At 39.3% G+C, this 15949-nt stretch overlaps 2 protein-coding genes across 3 annotated transcripts in view; one reads left to right on the forward strand and one right to left on the reverse strand.

Moving 5' to 3' along the window:
- Positions 1–844: 844 nt before the first annotated feature.
- orc5 (origin recognition complex, subunit 5) lies at positions 845–10599 on the reverse strand. The gene is made up of 14 exons (XM_056367809.1): positions 10139–10599; positions 9372–9464; positions 7840–8025; positions 7388–7462; positions 5750–5861; positions 5286–5416; positions 5117–5165; positions 3946–4036; positions 3741–3796; positions 3342–3454; positions 2743–2790; positions 2533–2643; positions 1230–1342; positions 845–1127 (listed from the first exon to the last, which is right to left on the reverse strand). Exons 1-14 carry the CDS (start codon positions 10250–10252, stop codon positions 1082–1084), a joined length of 1338 nt encoding a protein of 445 aa, XP_056223784.1. The 5' UTR covers positions 10253–10599; the 3' UTR covers positions 845–1081.
- Positions 10600–11203: 604 nt separating this feature from the next.
- Positions 11204–15949, forward strand: part of lhfpl3 (LHFPL tetraspan subfamily member 3) — a 38785-nt gene continuing 34039 nt past the window's right edge. The window contains exons 1-2 of one of the 2 annotated variants that reach the window (XM_056367006.1): positions 11204–11376; positions 11657–12174. In XM_056367006.1, coding sequence (XP_056222981.1) covers positions 11742–12174 — 433 coding nt within the window. In that variant the 5' untranslated portion in view covers positions 11204–11376; positions 11657–11741. Of the gene's footprint in view, positions 12175–15949 lie in introns of both variants that reach the window. The other variant, XM_056367005.1, reaches the window with a different exon arrangement.

The following is a 15949-nucleotide window of genomic DNA, read 5'->3' on the forward strand; positions in this document are numbered from 1 at the left end:
AACAACAAGAAGAAGAAGTAGCAGGAATTGTAATAAATTTCAATGTTAGAGGAAATTGTTAAGTTGAGATATAGAGCAGTGGTTCCCAACCAGGCGTCTGAACCTTGAAAGTGAGTCAACTCAAGACTCCTTATCAAAAGTGACATATTTCTATGAGGCATCACTTCAACGACACGGATTTTCATCTTCTAAGATAATTTAACAACAAAAATGTATTTTTCCCCCCCAGTATTTCCTCTACTCTTTGATTCCTCCTTATGGTAGGTAAGTATTTCATGCCTTTCAAAAATGATTTAAAAAAAAGAAAGAAAAAAAGAGAGATTTGGAAGAAATGAAAGAAATGGAGAAGAGAAAGAAGAAGAAAACTTGACTGATTACAGGGGGTCACGATTGTCATTGGTTTGTTCTTAACGTTCACAAGCCTAAAACGTTGGGAACCACTGGTTTAGTTTACTGTTCAAAGGTTAAATGAGGATGAGTGAATTCTCACCATTATATTAAAAGTATCCGCTGACGTCAGTGCCCTCCTACAACAGGGTATAAACACATCACAGAAACAAAATCCTCCCTTTGAGCAAGGACGATGATTCACCTGCATGGTGCCAGGGTCACTCTGTGTCAGGCAAAAATAGTACAGCTGCACCACGATCTAATAATGCATTGCTTGAAGCATGAGGAACTGTGAATATTTGCATTAATCCCACTGGTACATTACAGTACACTGGATGTTTTTGAATTATAATGAAAGAAAATAAGTCTGAACTATAGTAAGACTCTTTTTGAATATTTCCTATTGATAAATATCAAACATTAAGTCTTTTAACAAAACTAAACCAAGATAAAGTCAACTTGCCAATATGGCATTTATTTTGTACTATGCAGATATTTAACATGGTTGGAGGCACAGAAACTCTACAGGATAAAGCTCATTTATCAACCACAAGGGGGCAGTGACATAATTGGATTAATTCTCCCGCCACATATCATGCCAAATGCTTGTCCTGAGGTGTGTTCTTGTGGTGAGAAATCCCCCTTTGTCTTACTGTCACAGGGTGTCGTCTCTCCTTCACTCACTGCAGGCTCACAGGAAGTCGTACAGATACTTGACAATGTCAAAGTTCACCGTCCTGGGAGATGAATCACACCGAAGAACAAAACTGTAAGAGGTCATTTCCCCTGAAGAATTCAGTCAGTTTCAATCATGATTAATAACAAACATGAACACACACCTGGATATGGCGCAGATGAAGTCCATGGAAACAGCACATTTGTACTTTGGGGCATCGAGCTGGTCGTCATGACTGACCTGAGTCAACAGCTGTAAGGTCACCAGAGAGGAGATCTAAATGGGGAATAGAGAAAAAACAAAATAACTCTCTGTTCCACTTCTTTAAACACTCTCACACTTTGATGCAGAGGCACTCAATGATGACTGCAAGTTGCACAGATATGGGTTGAGCCTAATTTCCTAAAACCATTTCATGCTCAAAGCCATAAATAGATCAGTATTTGGCCACAGATCCCGAAGCTCATGACTATATGTGTAGAAAAGTCTCTCGTCTGCGACACTGGTCATTAGGCTTGATTGGACATAAAATAGTACTACATTTGCCCATAGAAATGGGAAAAAATAATCATCTAAAATCCTCTGATTATATAGTGCATATTCTCTTTCATTTGCTTATCTGGGAAATGTGGGGAAAAGCATGAAATTAAATGTTTTTCTATGCTCGGTTGGAGCAACTGTACAGAACCATGAGGCTTCCTGGGAGTCACGATCATGAAGAAAGAGTACAACCTCTACAGGACTAAATGAAGGGTGAAATTCCCCCGCTACAAAGCTCAGTTAACTTAGTACAATGGCAGCAACAGTGGATCATTTTAGTATCTTGGGAGTTTAATTTGTCTTATATTTTACAAGGACATTATAGTTTTTTTTTTCCAGGAGTTGTACAAGCATGGCGGAATATATATAAAAGTGCTTCTGCTGCTGTTGTTGTTGTCGCCTTAAAAATTAACACACTCATTATCACAGCATTTCTTCTAGATTGTCACTATTTGTGAGAAACAAACAGGCTAAAGCTGAGGAATTAAAACTGTTTGTACTTACTTACTGTTTAAATAAAGTAGATTTCATTAGTTGTCTGTGGTATTCGTCTGGTAAATATATCAGCATCCTGATATTAGATGTAACAAGCTTGTATGTATTAGAATTTAATGGTCCTTGTAGTAATGTTGTTGTCTACAGCAGATTTATGAAAAACCCTCTAAAAGTATTAATATCAACTGTGACAGTAAAAACTCAGGGGACAAATATCTTTGCTGAAGAGCCGACTTTGGCTCACAGGCTGCTATTTGCCCACCACTGTTACAGTCTATCCCCACCATCGACAGATAAATGTTTTCTTCAGGGTTAATCTTAACTGTATCTGTGCAACATGTTCCGAATGTTTAAGTGAAACATGGTACAAATCATGCAAAAATTCAAATGTGGAGTCTAATTGTGACCGCAGCAGCTCATTGGACTCCTACCTGAGAGAATATACTGGCAGTGGGGGCGACTCTGCTGTCCACCACGCTGTAGAAAATGGCGAGAAGGCGGTCTAGAGGGAAATGCTTGGGCCCCAGAAGATGGTTACTAGTCTGAAAGATAATGGCATTCATTATGTCATGTTATATATTAAGTTATATGTGATGGGAAACAAACAAAGAAGAAAGGCAGTATTGTGTTACGATCATCACCTTTTCATTTTTCTTCAAGAAGTTTGTTTTTCTTATTTTACCATGGTGCTGTTGGGAGGAAACAGAAGGACGATGAACACATTAAGTCACATAAATCAAATCATTTTTTATTCATATAGCCCAAAACCATAAATTGAAGATTTGTCAAAAAGGGTTTTTAATCTGTACAACATGTGACATCCTCTTTCCTCAGACCATCGATTTGGAAAACCCACAGATGCATAATTTTAACAGGAGACACTACGGGAATTGTAAAATATTTAAAGACAAAATTACTGAGGTGTTTTTTTGGACTAAGAAGTCATGGGGTGCAACGTGAGATAATCTGCTGTCCTGTTAATTTTTAAATGTTTCATTAAACAATTCAAATGCCATTTTTCCAATCCATTTATCGACAATTAGCGAGTGACACTGTTGCCACTTGGGATGTGTGTATGCTTGCAAATCACTTTTGTAAAACAGGCCCTGGATCCAGTATGGCGGAGGACTTTTGTCGCATATCATCCCCCATCTCTCCCTCCCTTGCTGTTCTGTCACCTCTATACTGTCCTCTGTCTAATAGAGGGAAATTACCCCCCTCACCAAAAACATATTCCTACCTTGACGAAAAAGCGCTTGTCTGTGCGTGCAGGGTTGTAGGATGCCAGGTATGCAGCAATCAACAGGAACTTGGAGTAATACGGCAGTTCAACATGAGTGTGAGCAGATAAACCTTTGGAAGGAGGGAAATAAGACAGCAGTCGTTCAGACATGCTGTGTATCTGAAAATCTAAAAATAAAAAGGCACGTGTGGATTCACACAGTATGATGGTAATGTATTATTTTTGGTGCGATGGACTAATAGGCTATTACAAGGTTTCAACTGCACAGGAAAAATATCACAATTTCAGCATGAATCCACAGTGTCACTGCACCCTATCACTTGGTTTACAGTTTAACATCTGCTCTGCAATCGCGTTACATCATCAAGTGCAACAGCGCTCAGTGTGTGTTGGTACCTCTCAAGGCTCCAGTTTCCTTCTCCTCCATTTGCTGCATCTGCTCCCACTGAACACTGGAGCGGTAAAAGAGAGAAATACAAACACAACAACAGTAAGAAACCACAGAAACAATAATCACATATTTTTGGCCTAGTGCTCAGCATGAAAGCCACATTACAAGACTGAGTCATTTGATCAAGTTTGACTGTTTGATTGGACAAACCTGGACACTTCTCGGAGATAAACTGTCTGCATGGCTTTTTTCAAATGAGGCTCTATGTTCCTCCACAGCTTGTGTGTGTCAGTCTCTTTCACTAAAACACATGAAAAATAAAGCAACATTACAGAGAAAACCAACGTAATAACTTGTGATGAGTCAATGTTCACTTACACTATCAATAGAAGGGATGTAATCATAAATGGATATTTTTATATCAACAACAGATCAAATGAAAGTGATGAACCCACAGAGAATTATCACTCGACTGCACAGTTCATGTGATTTCTACGGCACTTCAGCCTCTTTTAGTTCATTTTTTGTGTTTATGTCCTTCGACTCTGGTCTCACAGCCCTCATTGCAGCTATTTTCAGCAAAAAAAAACAAAACAAAAAAAAAAAAACAGGCTATGATAAAGTGACTGTACACCACCTGCCCAGCACCAAATGTCTCACTGATAAATTTAGCAACTAGCTGGTGAAGTAAAGTGAATGTCTGGCAGCTAAAGATCCAGATATTTTTGTCATACCAGACCAGGAGGAAACCACAACAGAGCTAAAGAACAGTGTTTTTTGGACTTACACTTCATTTCTCAGGGTTCTCACACCCTCTTTAACATCAGATTCAAGGATCTTTCAAGGACTTTCCTGGCCCAATTCCCAATAAGTTCAAGGACCAAACATGGCATTCTCTGAGACATGAATCAATCATGAATCGGTCTTTACAAAGTTTGTAATGTTTATTTTCAGTTAAGTTGCAGTCGTCCGTCTAGTGCTGTGGTGGTGATATCAAACATGGATCAAAACGTATGCAGTAGATTATCTACATCGACCGTAAGCCTGGCTTTGCATTTCTCAAGGGAAGACAAACATATCTACAACTGAATGATGATGTTGTTTAGTGTCTAAAGGATGTGTAACCAGGCAAGGTCACCATACCAACCTAATAGGGTAATAATCTGTCAGTGTTGTGTTTACAGCTTGTTCTGCTTCCCTCAAGAGGCCAAAAAAATCATTAATGCAGCTTTAAAAAATAAATACAGAAAAGTTAAAATGGCCGAAGTTCGCCTCAACATGACAGAAAGAATTCTCTTCAAATGAACACAAAGAAAAAGGGGTAAAATATATACAAATATTGATCATCTGTCAGATGAATGAATAGTCCTTTATGCATTACCTTTTCCTTCTGCCAAAGGCTCACAGAACTTTGAAAAATTGAGGGCAGCCTGGTTGAAAAAAAGAAAAAAAGAAAAGAGAAATCAATGATGCAAGACTGGAAGAAAATCCAAACTGTGAAAAATCGTCACTGACTTATGAAGGTGTGTGTGTGTTGGTGTGTGTCTGACCAGGTGCCGAAGCTCTCTGAGGTCCCGACAGACCGAGTAAAAGACTCCCAGCAGGATGTTGATGTATGATGAGTAAAACTCAGCTGAATATGACGGATGTCTGTCCTGGGACAAGATCTGCTGCAGCTCACCTGTGAATAATGGACACGGACTATATTTAGAAGCAGTTTTATCACAGGAACGCAAACACTGAGATATTATAAGTTACATCTCTCCCAAACCTGCTAGAGATTCTCACATACCAAGTACAATGATTCACTCCCTCTAAGTGCTGAATTTATACAGTGGTGTTTTATAATGCAATACTCCTCCACAGCCGCTGCCTCAAGTGTTAGAACAAAATCACAGGTACAAAATCTCACATCTCATCACACTGCATCTGCCAAGTGTGCGTTATGACTATGCAGTGCGGTGAGAGTTATTCATGATGCTGGCTGATGTAGCGTGTGTGAGGACGATAATACCTTTACTGTAGTCGGGGAAATGGAGCAGAAGCGGCTCGAAACAGCCCGTGTTCGGTCTGAACTTGTCCCAGGCGATTTCACTGAGCAGGATGACAGTAATGTTGTCCTCAACCTGAAGAACAGATGTATGTATTTACACATGTGCCATATGATAGAGGTTTTATACAACAAGTATACTCACTTCTACTGTTAACAGGTCAGTGAGTCTCTCCGATGGGTACAGAAAGTGCTAACTCCCCGAATTTATGTGTTTCATATATCTAAATGAATGCTTTTTACCCTCCTCACAATATAAAAAGATACCTTTGTCCCTTTGATGACAATAAAGTTTAACTTGGGAAAGTGGCTTTATCAGAAATGGATCACAAAACATGTCAGTATCTCAGACAAAACAACAATGATACACTATTGATCTTCTCATGCAATACTACAATGCTGTATAAGGGATGTACCAATCGTTTGGTCTATAAAATATCATAAAACAGTCAAAAATGCCCATCAAGATTTCCCATAGCCCAGACTGACAACTTCAACTATCTTGTTTTGTCAAACCAACAGTAGAAACCACAAAGATTTTTAATTTACAAAGATATTAATCTTTGCGGCAAATCCTCACATTTGAGAGGCTGGAATTAGAAAATGTCTGGTATTGTTGCTTAAAAAGGCTTCAAAGATTAATCAATTACCAGAATAGTTTAATTGACTGAGCTGACAACTCGTTTCAGCTCTAGATCAGATATCGTTCATAACGTTACCAAGCCACATTTAATACAATTTCTTCATCAGTGTCATTATCAGACATATTCAGTCAGTCATGTCAGGCTGCTGACTCATTTTTTAGAGCCACAGCAGTTCCTGGTTTTACATTAAATAAAAATGATCCCTGCCAGTTAAGCCCAGAGAGGTATGCAGATCGTAAAATTTGGGAAAAAAAGAGAGCTGGTTATCAGATCAGTACTCGGTACTGATTCAGTAAGAGCTGACGTTTGGCGAGAAAAACTACAACAGAGTTCTTTTCCTAACTATGTAAAGATCAGAAAAAGTTTGAATCAGATCAGATCAACATGATCTGTACATGTCAATAAGACACTTACAAACAGAGAACACATATTGTAACCTCTACCTGTTCCTTTCTGCCACTATAATTAAATATACCCAAACCATAATCGGTAAAGCCTTCCTGTAAACCTTTCTACAGAGGCCACAATGATATTAATAATATACTTTAGAGACACAACAACCCTTCATCATCCTGTCATCAATCACGAACATGTGAATCTGAATCCTAATTATCACTTCAAAATCCTGTGTGGCAGCACTGAAGCAGCATGACATTAAAAAGACGGATTCCTCTTAACACCCACAATCCACCAGAGAACAGTCAGTTTTCACAGGAATAAAACACAAACAACCACAGAAATAATCAGTCTTTTAACTCTTGCTGTGTTTAATCAAAATGCTGTGAGTGGCTACCATACTTCCTTCCTAACAGCCTTACTAAAGAGCTCCACACACTCAGCTCAAGGTCATTCTTTACAAAGTAAGCTCTTCTAGTCCCTCTTCATCATCCGTACAGTGCAACAACAGTAAAGTGGCTCAGTTGATAGATAACACAAAGAGCTGGCTGCACTTTCTTACCAGTTCCTGAAGACGCAGGAGAGCAGGGAGGAGATTGGCATCAGTGTCTCTCAAAAGCTCGGCTTTTTCCATTACCTGAAAGAAAAAGGTGCACGTTTGAGCCCATTTTGTGACATCCATACTCAATAAAACAGAAGTTGTGAATGAATGTTTTATCTTGGTGTTTTCTGCAGGAAGCTCACTTTAAAATGTAAATAATGATTAAGCCAAAAAACTAGATTAAACCCACTCCTGTGCTGGCTGGAAATCACACTTATTTTCTCCAGGCTAATGCATCTGGAGCTTTGTTTAGCACCCATTTGCATATGCTATCACTACTAATCATATTATTGTACAAACATTTAAGTGACACATCCAGAGAATAACTAATTTGACGTGCCATGGATTAGAGTGTTTTGGTGTGCCAAGCGAGGAGTGATTTTCTGGTTGAGTGTAAAGTGCATGGCACTCACAATGTATCGTGTCTGCTTGGCAGGAGACTGGGAGCACTGCTGCCTGTAGATGCGTACAAAGTCAGACAGGGAGGGACTGCGGGGGAGCAGTGAGGCAGCCTCGCAGCCAAAGAAGGACAGCAGCACTTGTTCAAACAGCAACGCGGCGGAAACACATTCGACACAGCTGACTGTAGCGTGAGGCAGCTGCAGAGAGAAGGGGAAATAATGATAGAGTTAACACACGTCGTCACGTTGTGCTGGTTCTGTCTTTCGCTGTGAGCTTTAAAATCTGATGATCTGTGATGTTAAATTAACACCACATATAAGTTAGGTGCAGCTTCAACAATCTTTATATTGATTCATTGTTTCAGTCATTTTCAAGAAATATGCCAAACATTTGCTATTTCCAACTTCTCAAATGAAAGGATTTGCTGCTTTATCGCTATTATTCTAATAAAATATGAAATTCTACAGGCATTTTTTGCTTAGATGGTGTGCCATCTTTTTCACTTTTGAGCTGATTTGCTGTTTTTATTTGTCTTATATTATAGTGAATCTAGTATCTTTGGGTTTTGGACTGCTGGTTGAGTGAAACAAGCACTTTGAAGATGTCACTTTGATGTCTCAGAAATTGTGAGGGGCTTTTTTTCCCAATTATTTTTTAAATTTTATAGAATAAACAATTAATCTAGAAAATAATCTCTTTCAATATTGAATAATCAGATTAATCAATAATGAAAATGATAGTTAGTTTCAGTACTAGTTAGCTACTTAGGAACTTCATTGTTCATGTTGGAAAAAATTGGGTTCACCACATGGAAAGGAAAACAGCAGGAGCAAGGTACACAAAATCAAAAAGACAAGGACTACATGCTTGTGATGTTAGTCAAGAAAGATCTCAATACATTATGTATAATTCACTTGGGGGCTGTTACTTGTTTATGGCATCTCCATGAGGATGAAAACCCAAGTGCAGGTACAAAGGGTGGGAAGCATCACTGAGGATCTGGAAAGCTTTGCTCTTTATATTTAATTCATACAAAAAGATTTGCAGTAAGATTCTTAAGTTTTTCCCTAAATCCGACACCTACTATTCTATCCATGAATTTTAAATCAGGAAGGGAAATATAAGCCTCTGCACAGAAACCTTCCCTGTGCAAGGGGAAATGAGATTTCTCTGAAATACACTGCCACAATAAAATTTCTTAAAGGAATCATGTTGTCAAGAACTTTCTTTTTTTTTTTTTTCAAGGACTAAGCACTCAGTCAGAGGTCTAATAAAGAAAGCTCTGTATGTCACAAGTGCCAGCATCTGTTGAGCTTAAAGAAGTGAGTGAGTCAAACTCTTTCGTGTTAAGAAGCTACTGACACAGGCCTGATTAATGGTTTGTCCCTTAACACACTTTTGTTGTCTGCCTGCAGTGCAGGAGATAAAGGTAGACAAAGGGAAATTATTTCTCATTTCGATAGCAAAATTGGATCAACTCCATCCTGTACATCTACACATAAAAACACCATTTAGGCCTGGACTGCAACTGTTTCTGTCTCACCTCAAGTTCCTTCAGCAAAACGTGCATCACATGACTCTTCCCTGAAGCCCGATGACCGTAGATGAAGAGTGAAGGGTAGCTGTACTGCTGCGGCTGCAGGAACCAAATACAACACCTTTTACACAGTATAATAGCAATATTCCATTATGATCAATTACAATTTATTAAACAAGGTCTCCCTTTTACCGTGTTCCTAACTAACATCAACCCCGTTTTCATCAACAAAGTAAATCCAGTGTTGTTGGCACTAATTAATTGCAAAGACATTCTTAGTTATCAAGCAGTCTCTTAATATCCTTAAAAAATTGATAAGTTGATATGATTGAAAAATTTCCATTAGGCTGTAACTGTTCCTCTTGAGATGAATGCAGAAGGATCTCTGGTGATTATCAAACCCAAGCCTATCAATTCATATTATTCTGACACCGGGGATCTAATGACAAACAATTCATCCTCTACCAAAAGAACATTAAAAAAAAAAATCTATAAATAGTAATCAACACAAAGCCAGCTCCAAACTGGACTGGAATGGATGGAGATAGTCTGGAACAATGGCATTGGATATTTTCCTAACATTTTTGTTAAAATAAAGCAAAATGAAAGTGAGTCAAATATTGAAGACCTTTGTAAATGATATGTTAGATATTTTATTACCTTTTACTATTTGAAATCAGTGTTTTTAAGAAATTTTCAAGCTAGCTTCCTGGAGATGCTAGGTCAACCCCTGTTCCTGTGCTGACATTTAAAAGCTTTACAGGTGAACGTACCTGTCCCATTAGCGACAGCAGCACTCCAGCCTGGACCTCTCTGCAGGGCAGAAGCTCTGCGGCTCTCCGCAGCCTCTCTTCCTCATATCCTTGCTGCCGTAACAACGCCGTCATCCTTTTCGTACTTCCAATGTCAACACCGTGTATTATTACACCACGAAGATGTTGGTGACTTCGGCAGCGGCTAAAACAACAAAACCAACGTTAGCTAAGTGGCCGTTTACAGCGCGTTTAACGGGGACGGGAGGCGACGAACTGCGGTCAAAATGTGAGTAAAACCAGGAAAACTGCTGTAAACTATTTACTGTGAACACGACAGACCGCTGTGGGAATCTCCATGTCGGAAAATACAAGTGTAACAAACTTAAAACTGACTGAAATACTAAGTCGAAGTTAGAAACACAATCACACAAGCAGGGAAATTCACAACAGTTTCGCGCGCGCCTTCAGATTACGTCAAATGACGGCTGTTGGTTACCAACCAATCATAACGCACCACAGTATTATGGGTAATGTAGTTTAACACGATGTATGAACTAAATGGAAATTATGGCTATAAAATGTAAAAAGTTACGGCATTGCCTGTTAGATTTGGGTAAAACTTTGTCTTATATAGTGCCAGGCTCTTCCGATACACCTTTATACCCTTTTTTTCCCTACTTTTTTACTTAACGGAATAAAGGTATTGAAGACTTGTAACATGACAAGTGGGTAACTACATCAGTTGAGGAACAGGGTAAGCCAAAAAAGCAAAACTAGTGGGCCTAATATTATCCAATTGGAATTAATCACGGGTCAATTTAACTGTTAGGCTAGTTTCTGATTTATTGTTTATTTATTTATTTTATTATTATCGTTATTACTGTAGCAGGTGCATTTTTGTGCACTAATTCATAGTGGATACAATTAGGTTGTTATGATGCAGCAGACAGGAGAATATGACCATTAAATTATGAGCCATTCGCTTCACTGTGTTTCTTCTAAATCCATGTGTCTGTTTAAGATTTCGCGCGTTGCTGTAGTAATACGTCAGCCTGGGATTAAGGGAGGTGGGTTGGCCCTGTAATAACCAAGGCTATCCTCCAACTCTGATTCAATAGGAGCTCAGCTGCGGTTGTTGGTCTCTCGCCGTCGAGCACAGAGCTCGGACCGTCTCAGTGCGATCTCACACACGGCTTCACAAAGCAGAGCTGAACCGGTCTGTCGGAATAACAGCCTCCGGCTTTGGCACGACTCAGGTAGAGACGATTTTGAATAAACATGAGGACAAATGTAGGATGAATCCACTCGCTGCTGAATAGATGATGCTGCCTGAATTGTCTTCACGGAGCGCACGTTTGGGCTTTTTTTTTTTTCTTTTTTCTTTTTTTTGCGGAGTGATGAATGAAATTCAGAGGGAAACAAAACCTGAGCTCATGGATGCGAGAGTGCAGTGATGCTGTGTCTGCAACTGTGACTGAATAAAGGTAGAAATATAAAGAAGTTCTGCAGACTGAATATTGTGACTGGGCTTTTTAGGGATCAGATGCGGCAGATGTTACTTCAGTGAGGAGAGTAACTGATCCTGAGGACCGAGCCGACCCCCACTCACACAGACCAGAGGATGGTCCCCGGGGCCCCCACGACCACCACCATGCTCCCCGCATCCGAGGCTGCCAAAATTTACCAGACCAACTACGTGCGCAACTCCCGCGCGATCGGCGTCCTGTGGGCCATCTTCACCATCCTCTTCGCCATCGTCAACGTGGTGTGCTTCATCCAGCCGTACTGGATCGGAGACGGCGTGGACACCCCTCAGGCGGGGTACTTCGGTCTGTTCCACTACTGCATCGGGAACGGCCTGACCCGGGACTTGACCTGTCAGGGCAGCTTCACCGAGTTCAGCACCATCCCCTCCGGTGCGTTCAAGGCCGCCTCCTTCTTCATCGGCATGTCCATGGTGCTGGTCCTCACCTGCATCGGCTGCTTCGCGCTCTTCTTCTTCTGCAGCACTGGCACCGTGTACAAGATCTGCGGCTGGATGCAGCTGGCTGCAGGTAGGAGACTCTGACTACAGGTGTGGAAATTCATAAGTTCACTGCTTGTTAAAGTGGTGTGGGGAGCTGCAGTAAATTAAGTTTAAGATTCATACAGTTCACAAGAAATTGTTCAAATAGTTAATTGTTATATAGTTTTATATGAAAACAGCTGATCATAGTCACACATTTACCTTAATGTTCTCCAGCTTTTTTGGATGGTAGACTGTATTGGCCACAGAGCCCCATTTTACAAGGTTGTGTTTTTCAAAACCCCACTTTAGAGTAGTTCTCTGGTTACTGAAGCCTTTGTAAAACGTTATGTAACCGTCTGTAGTGTAGGTGGAGTGGCAACAGCCTTGGGGAAAGTGAGACCTTAAATTGAAACAAAATTTAAAAAAAAAAAAAAAAACGCTGTGTGCTGATGCCTCAAGAGGTGAATTATGAAAAGATAAAAGCATTTTTGCAATTCCACCTTTTGCAAGGGTTGCTTTACTGATACTGGAGTTCTGGGCTGGGCTTTGAGGTGTTACCCACACACAGAACCTGACAGTGAATGAAACAGGCAAACTTCCTCCAGGTGGGAATCACTACATCAATAAACCAAAATCAGTTAAATTTGCAGAAATGTGTCATTTCAATGCCTCCTATTCAAAAGTACATCCTGGATTTCGTCATATTTAAGCCAAAAGAAAAATTGTGGTGAACTCTATTCTGTTGATATGAAAGGTTGATAAACCATGGACACAGGTAAGTCCTCAGTGGTGTGTGTGGTTTACACTGTACTTGCCTTTCAGGAGCAAAAAAAAAAAATGCAAATAGTTTTTTTTTTTTTTTCTCTTAGAGAAGCCCTGTTTGTTCTCATTAACATCTTCAAACCCAGCACGCACGTTAAATGAAAAGACATACTCTTTTAAAGAAAACGAGGAACAGAAATCAAAGCAGCAGACAACTGAACTGCTTCTTTCTGCCTTTAATTGTTTTTTTGTCAAATTTCCAAGTTGAAGCAGACAGAGAATTTGTCTGCATGTGCAGCTTTGAATCTCAACCAACTATTTCAGCACACAAGAGAATATTGCAGGAAATATCAGCATGAACAACATGTTCTTCCTGATACGTTTATTTTTGGTGGAAACAAGACTGCATCCAGAATTTTAGAAATACTGAAGGTCACGTGCCCCCCCCAACACACCCACCCCTCACCTCTCTCATGACAAACCAGTAAATTCTGATGAGAAGCCAGAATATTAAAAACATTAAATTATACTTTATATTATTCTTATTTCATTATTTTGTTCATGTGGATTTATTTTAGTCTGCCAAGAGTCCAAATTCAAGGTGACTGATACGTGCACACACAGATACACTCAGTTATAAAGGAGCATACACAGTACATGCAGATACACATGGACACACATACTCATTACCTACTACTGCACACATGAGTGCAATAATACAAAGTGTGCCACAATAAGTCTACAAAACACCAATTATAGTGTCAGTTCAATCAATTTTTACTTTCATATGAACTTTATGTTTATCTCGCACTAATAACACTTTGTGCTGAAGGCGTATTGACCTTGTACACATTTGAATTTTCCCAGATAGTACAACTGAATCTTGTCTCGTGTGTTCACACAGTGTAACTCACTTTAATGCCATCACCCCGCCATCTATTCACATCTCTGTGAGCTGCATCCCCCACGCTGCAGCAGTAACTGACATGATTATAAATTTGACCATAAGATATAACATTAAGAGTTTCTTTAGATAAGAAGCTTGTATCTGATCCAAGCATCCCTAGAAAGGTCAGTGATATGAGCTGTCCATGTCAGACTAATTTGTTGTTTGATTCCCAGTAATTTAATCTCTGCGACCTTTTCAGTTTGAACATTTGCACACTCTATGTGCATGTTGTCATTCTTTTGCCATTGTTTGCACTTTATATTTAGTAATCACTTTAAAAGACTATTCTATTAATACAGCTTAAGCAAAAAGTGTCAAAACTGATGCAGCAGAGCCAGAGATTTTTTCTTTTTTTTCTTTTTTTAATGGTTAAAACCTAGCGCCTACACTACCCACAATGCAACGCGGTCACTGACAGTTTGGTTGGAGATTTGAGAGCAACAGCGAGATACCCTTTAACGTCTTTTAATATTCATGTGCCTGCATTTGTGAGTGTGCTGTTGCTGTGACTGTTGTGTCATCTGCAAATATATACAAGTTTGTATAAATGAGAGGGTGAACGGCCTTAAACAGATCAAAAATAGAAGAAAATAGATGCTCTCAGTCCCTGTGTCATTCACATGACCTTGACTCAAGATTCACTGGTGAGAGTGGTGGAGTTTTTTAAACCAGAAACAAAAAAGATTATATTAATTTTTTCTAATCTAAATGAACCAGCTGTAATTTAAGCCAGAACCACGAGATTTCATTTCATTTCTGTGAGAAAACGAGCGGCATCCCACCAATTAACGTCTCAACTGAGAAATATATGACCAATAATGGCTGATAAAAAAGATTTTGAGCACAATTCGCTGGCACAGAATTCTGATATAAATCTAATTTGTGTGTATAAATAATCTCCCGGCAGCGTTACACTGTGCATCTTCGTGATGCCTGCTGCAAAATAGTGCTTGTTCTCAAATGGGAATTAAATGTCATAACCAATAACAATCAGATTCATGGAGACTGCAGCTGCTTACAGAAATACTTAACGGCTAAATATCCATCCTGTGTCCCAAAAGTACACTGACCATCAGTTCAGACAACAAATAGCAACCATCCAGCATCATGCGGCACCAACCATTAATTAGATACAGAGGTTAGCAGAGTCATTGGCCAGCTGTTAGGCCCAATCTATGCGCTGTGTTCCCATTACATTGCAAAAAAACAAAAGTGCTGTGACTAAAGTATCCAAAGTCTGAAACCCTAGCAGCTGTGAGGTGGATTGTCTTGGAGAGGAAGCTCCATCAGCAGGCCAGCCCTAATGAGAGCGGCAGCGCAGCCCAGCAATTTGTGTCTTTGCATTTTTATTTTTTTTCTTCTTCTTTGTCGCAGATCAAAGCTGCTTCTTATTCCTCTGTCACATGTTGAGTTTCCTCAGTTTTCCCATCATGTCGAGGGAGCAGCTGTGAGAGTTTACAACACAGTCACAGTTGGTCCAGTCATCTCTGGTGGTTGAATGTGTTTAAAGAAACTAAGTACATTTACTCAAATACTTTATACTTTGACTTCACTTCATTTCAGAGGGAAATGTTGATATTTTTGATCAATTTCAATATTATCGATTAATCGTTTGGATGAAAAAATGTCAGAAAACGTAAAAAAAAATGTCCAAAAGCTCAAGTTTATACACTGTTGCCCATAAAGTTGGAATAATTTTGTTTTCAGACACAATCCTCTGTTTATTCCTATTTAAATGCATCAGTAATCACTTTTGACCAGGTGCAGTGATTACATTATGTGTCCCAATTACCCAGGTGAAATGAAATTAATCACATTGTCACAATCATTTCATGGAAAGAGGTAAAAAATATTTTATTCCAACTTTATGAGCAACAGTGTATATGTAAATTTCCTTATAGTCCGGTCAACAGTCCAGAATACAAAAATATTTATATTTATTTTGATACTTTAAGTACATTTTGCTGGTAATATTTCGTCACTGTTACTCCAGTAAAATTTAGAATCATCTTTTCACTCACAGCTTAATTCAACATCGCCCCTCACAAATCTCCTCTCCTCCTCCGTCTCATTCACTGATACACTGAAACCACTGTGAAATCAGCCATTT

Source organism: Seriola aureovittata, chromosome 22 (assembly GCF_021018895.1).
Source record: "Seriola aureovittata isolate HTS-2021-v1 ecotype China chromosome 22, ASM2101889v1, whole genome shotgun sequence".
NCBI classification, from domain to species: Eukaryota; Metazoa; Chordata; class Actinopteri; order Carangiformes; family Carangidae; genus Seriola; species Seriola aureovittata.

What these genes read in the sequence shown, in the direction of transcription:
- orc5 (XM_056367809.1), bottom strand. Translation starts at nt 10,252, where the DNA reads ATGACGGCGTTGTTACGGCAGCAAGGATATGAGGAAGAGAGGCTGCGG. An exon ending in TGCTGTCGCTAATGGGACAG is followed by an intron (nt 9,465 to 10,138) that starts GTACGTTCACCT and finishes TGGTTCCTGCAG; the next exon opens with CCGCAGCAGTACAGCTACCC. An exon ending in TTTTGCTGAAGGAACTTGAG is followed by an intron (nt 8,026 to 9,371) that starts GTGAGACAGAAA and finishes TTCTCTCTGCAG; the next exon opens with CTGCCTCACGCTACAGTCAG.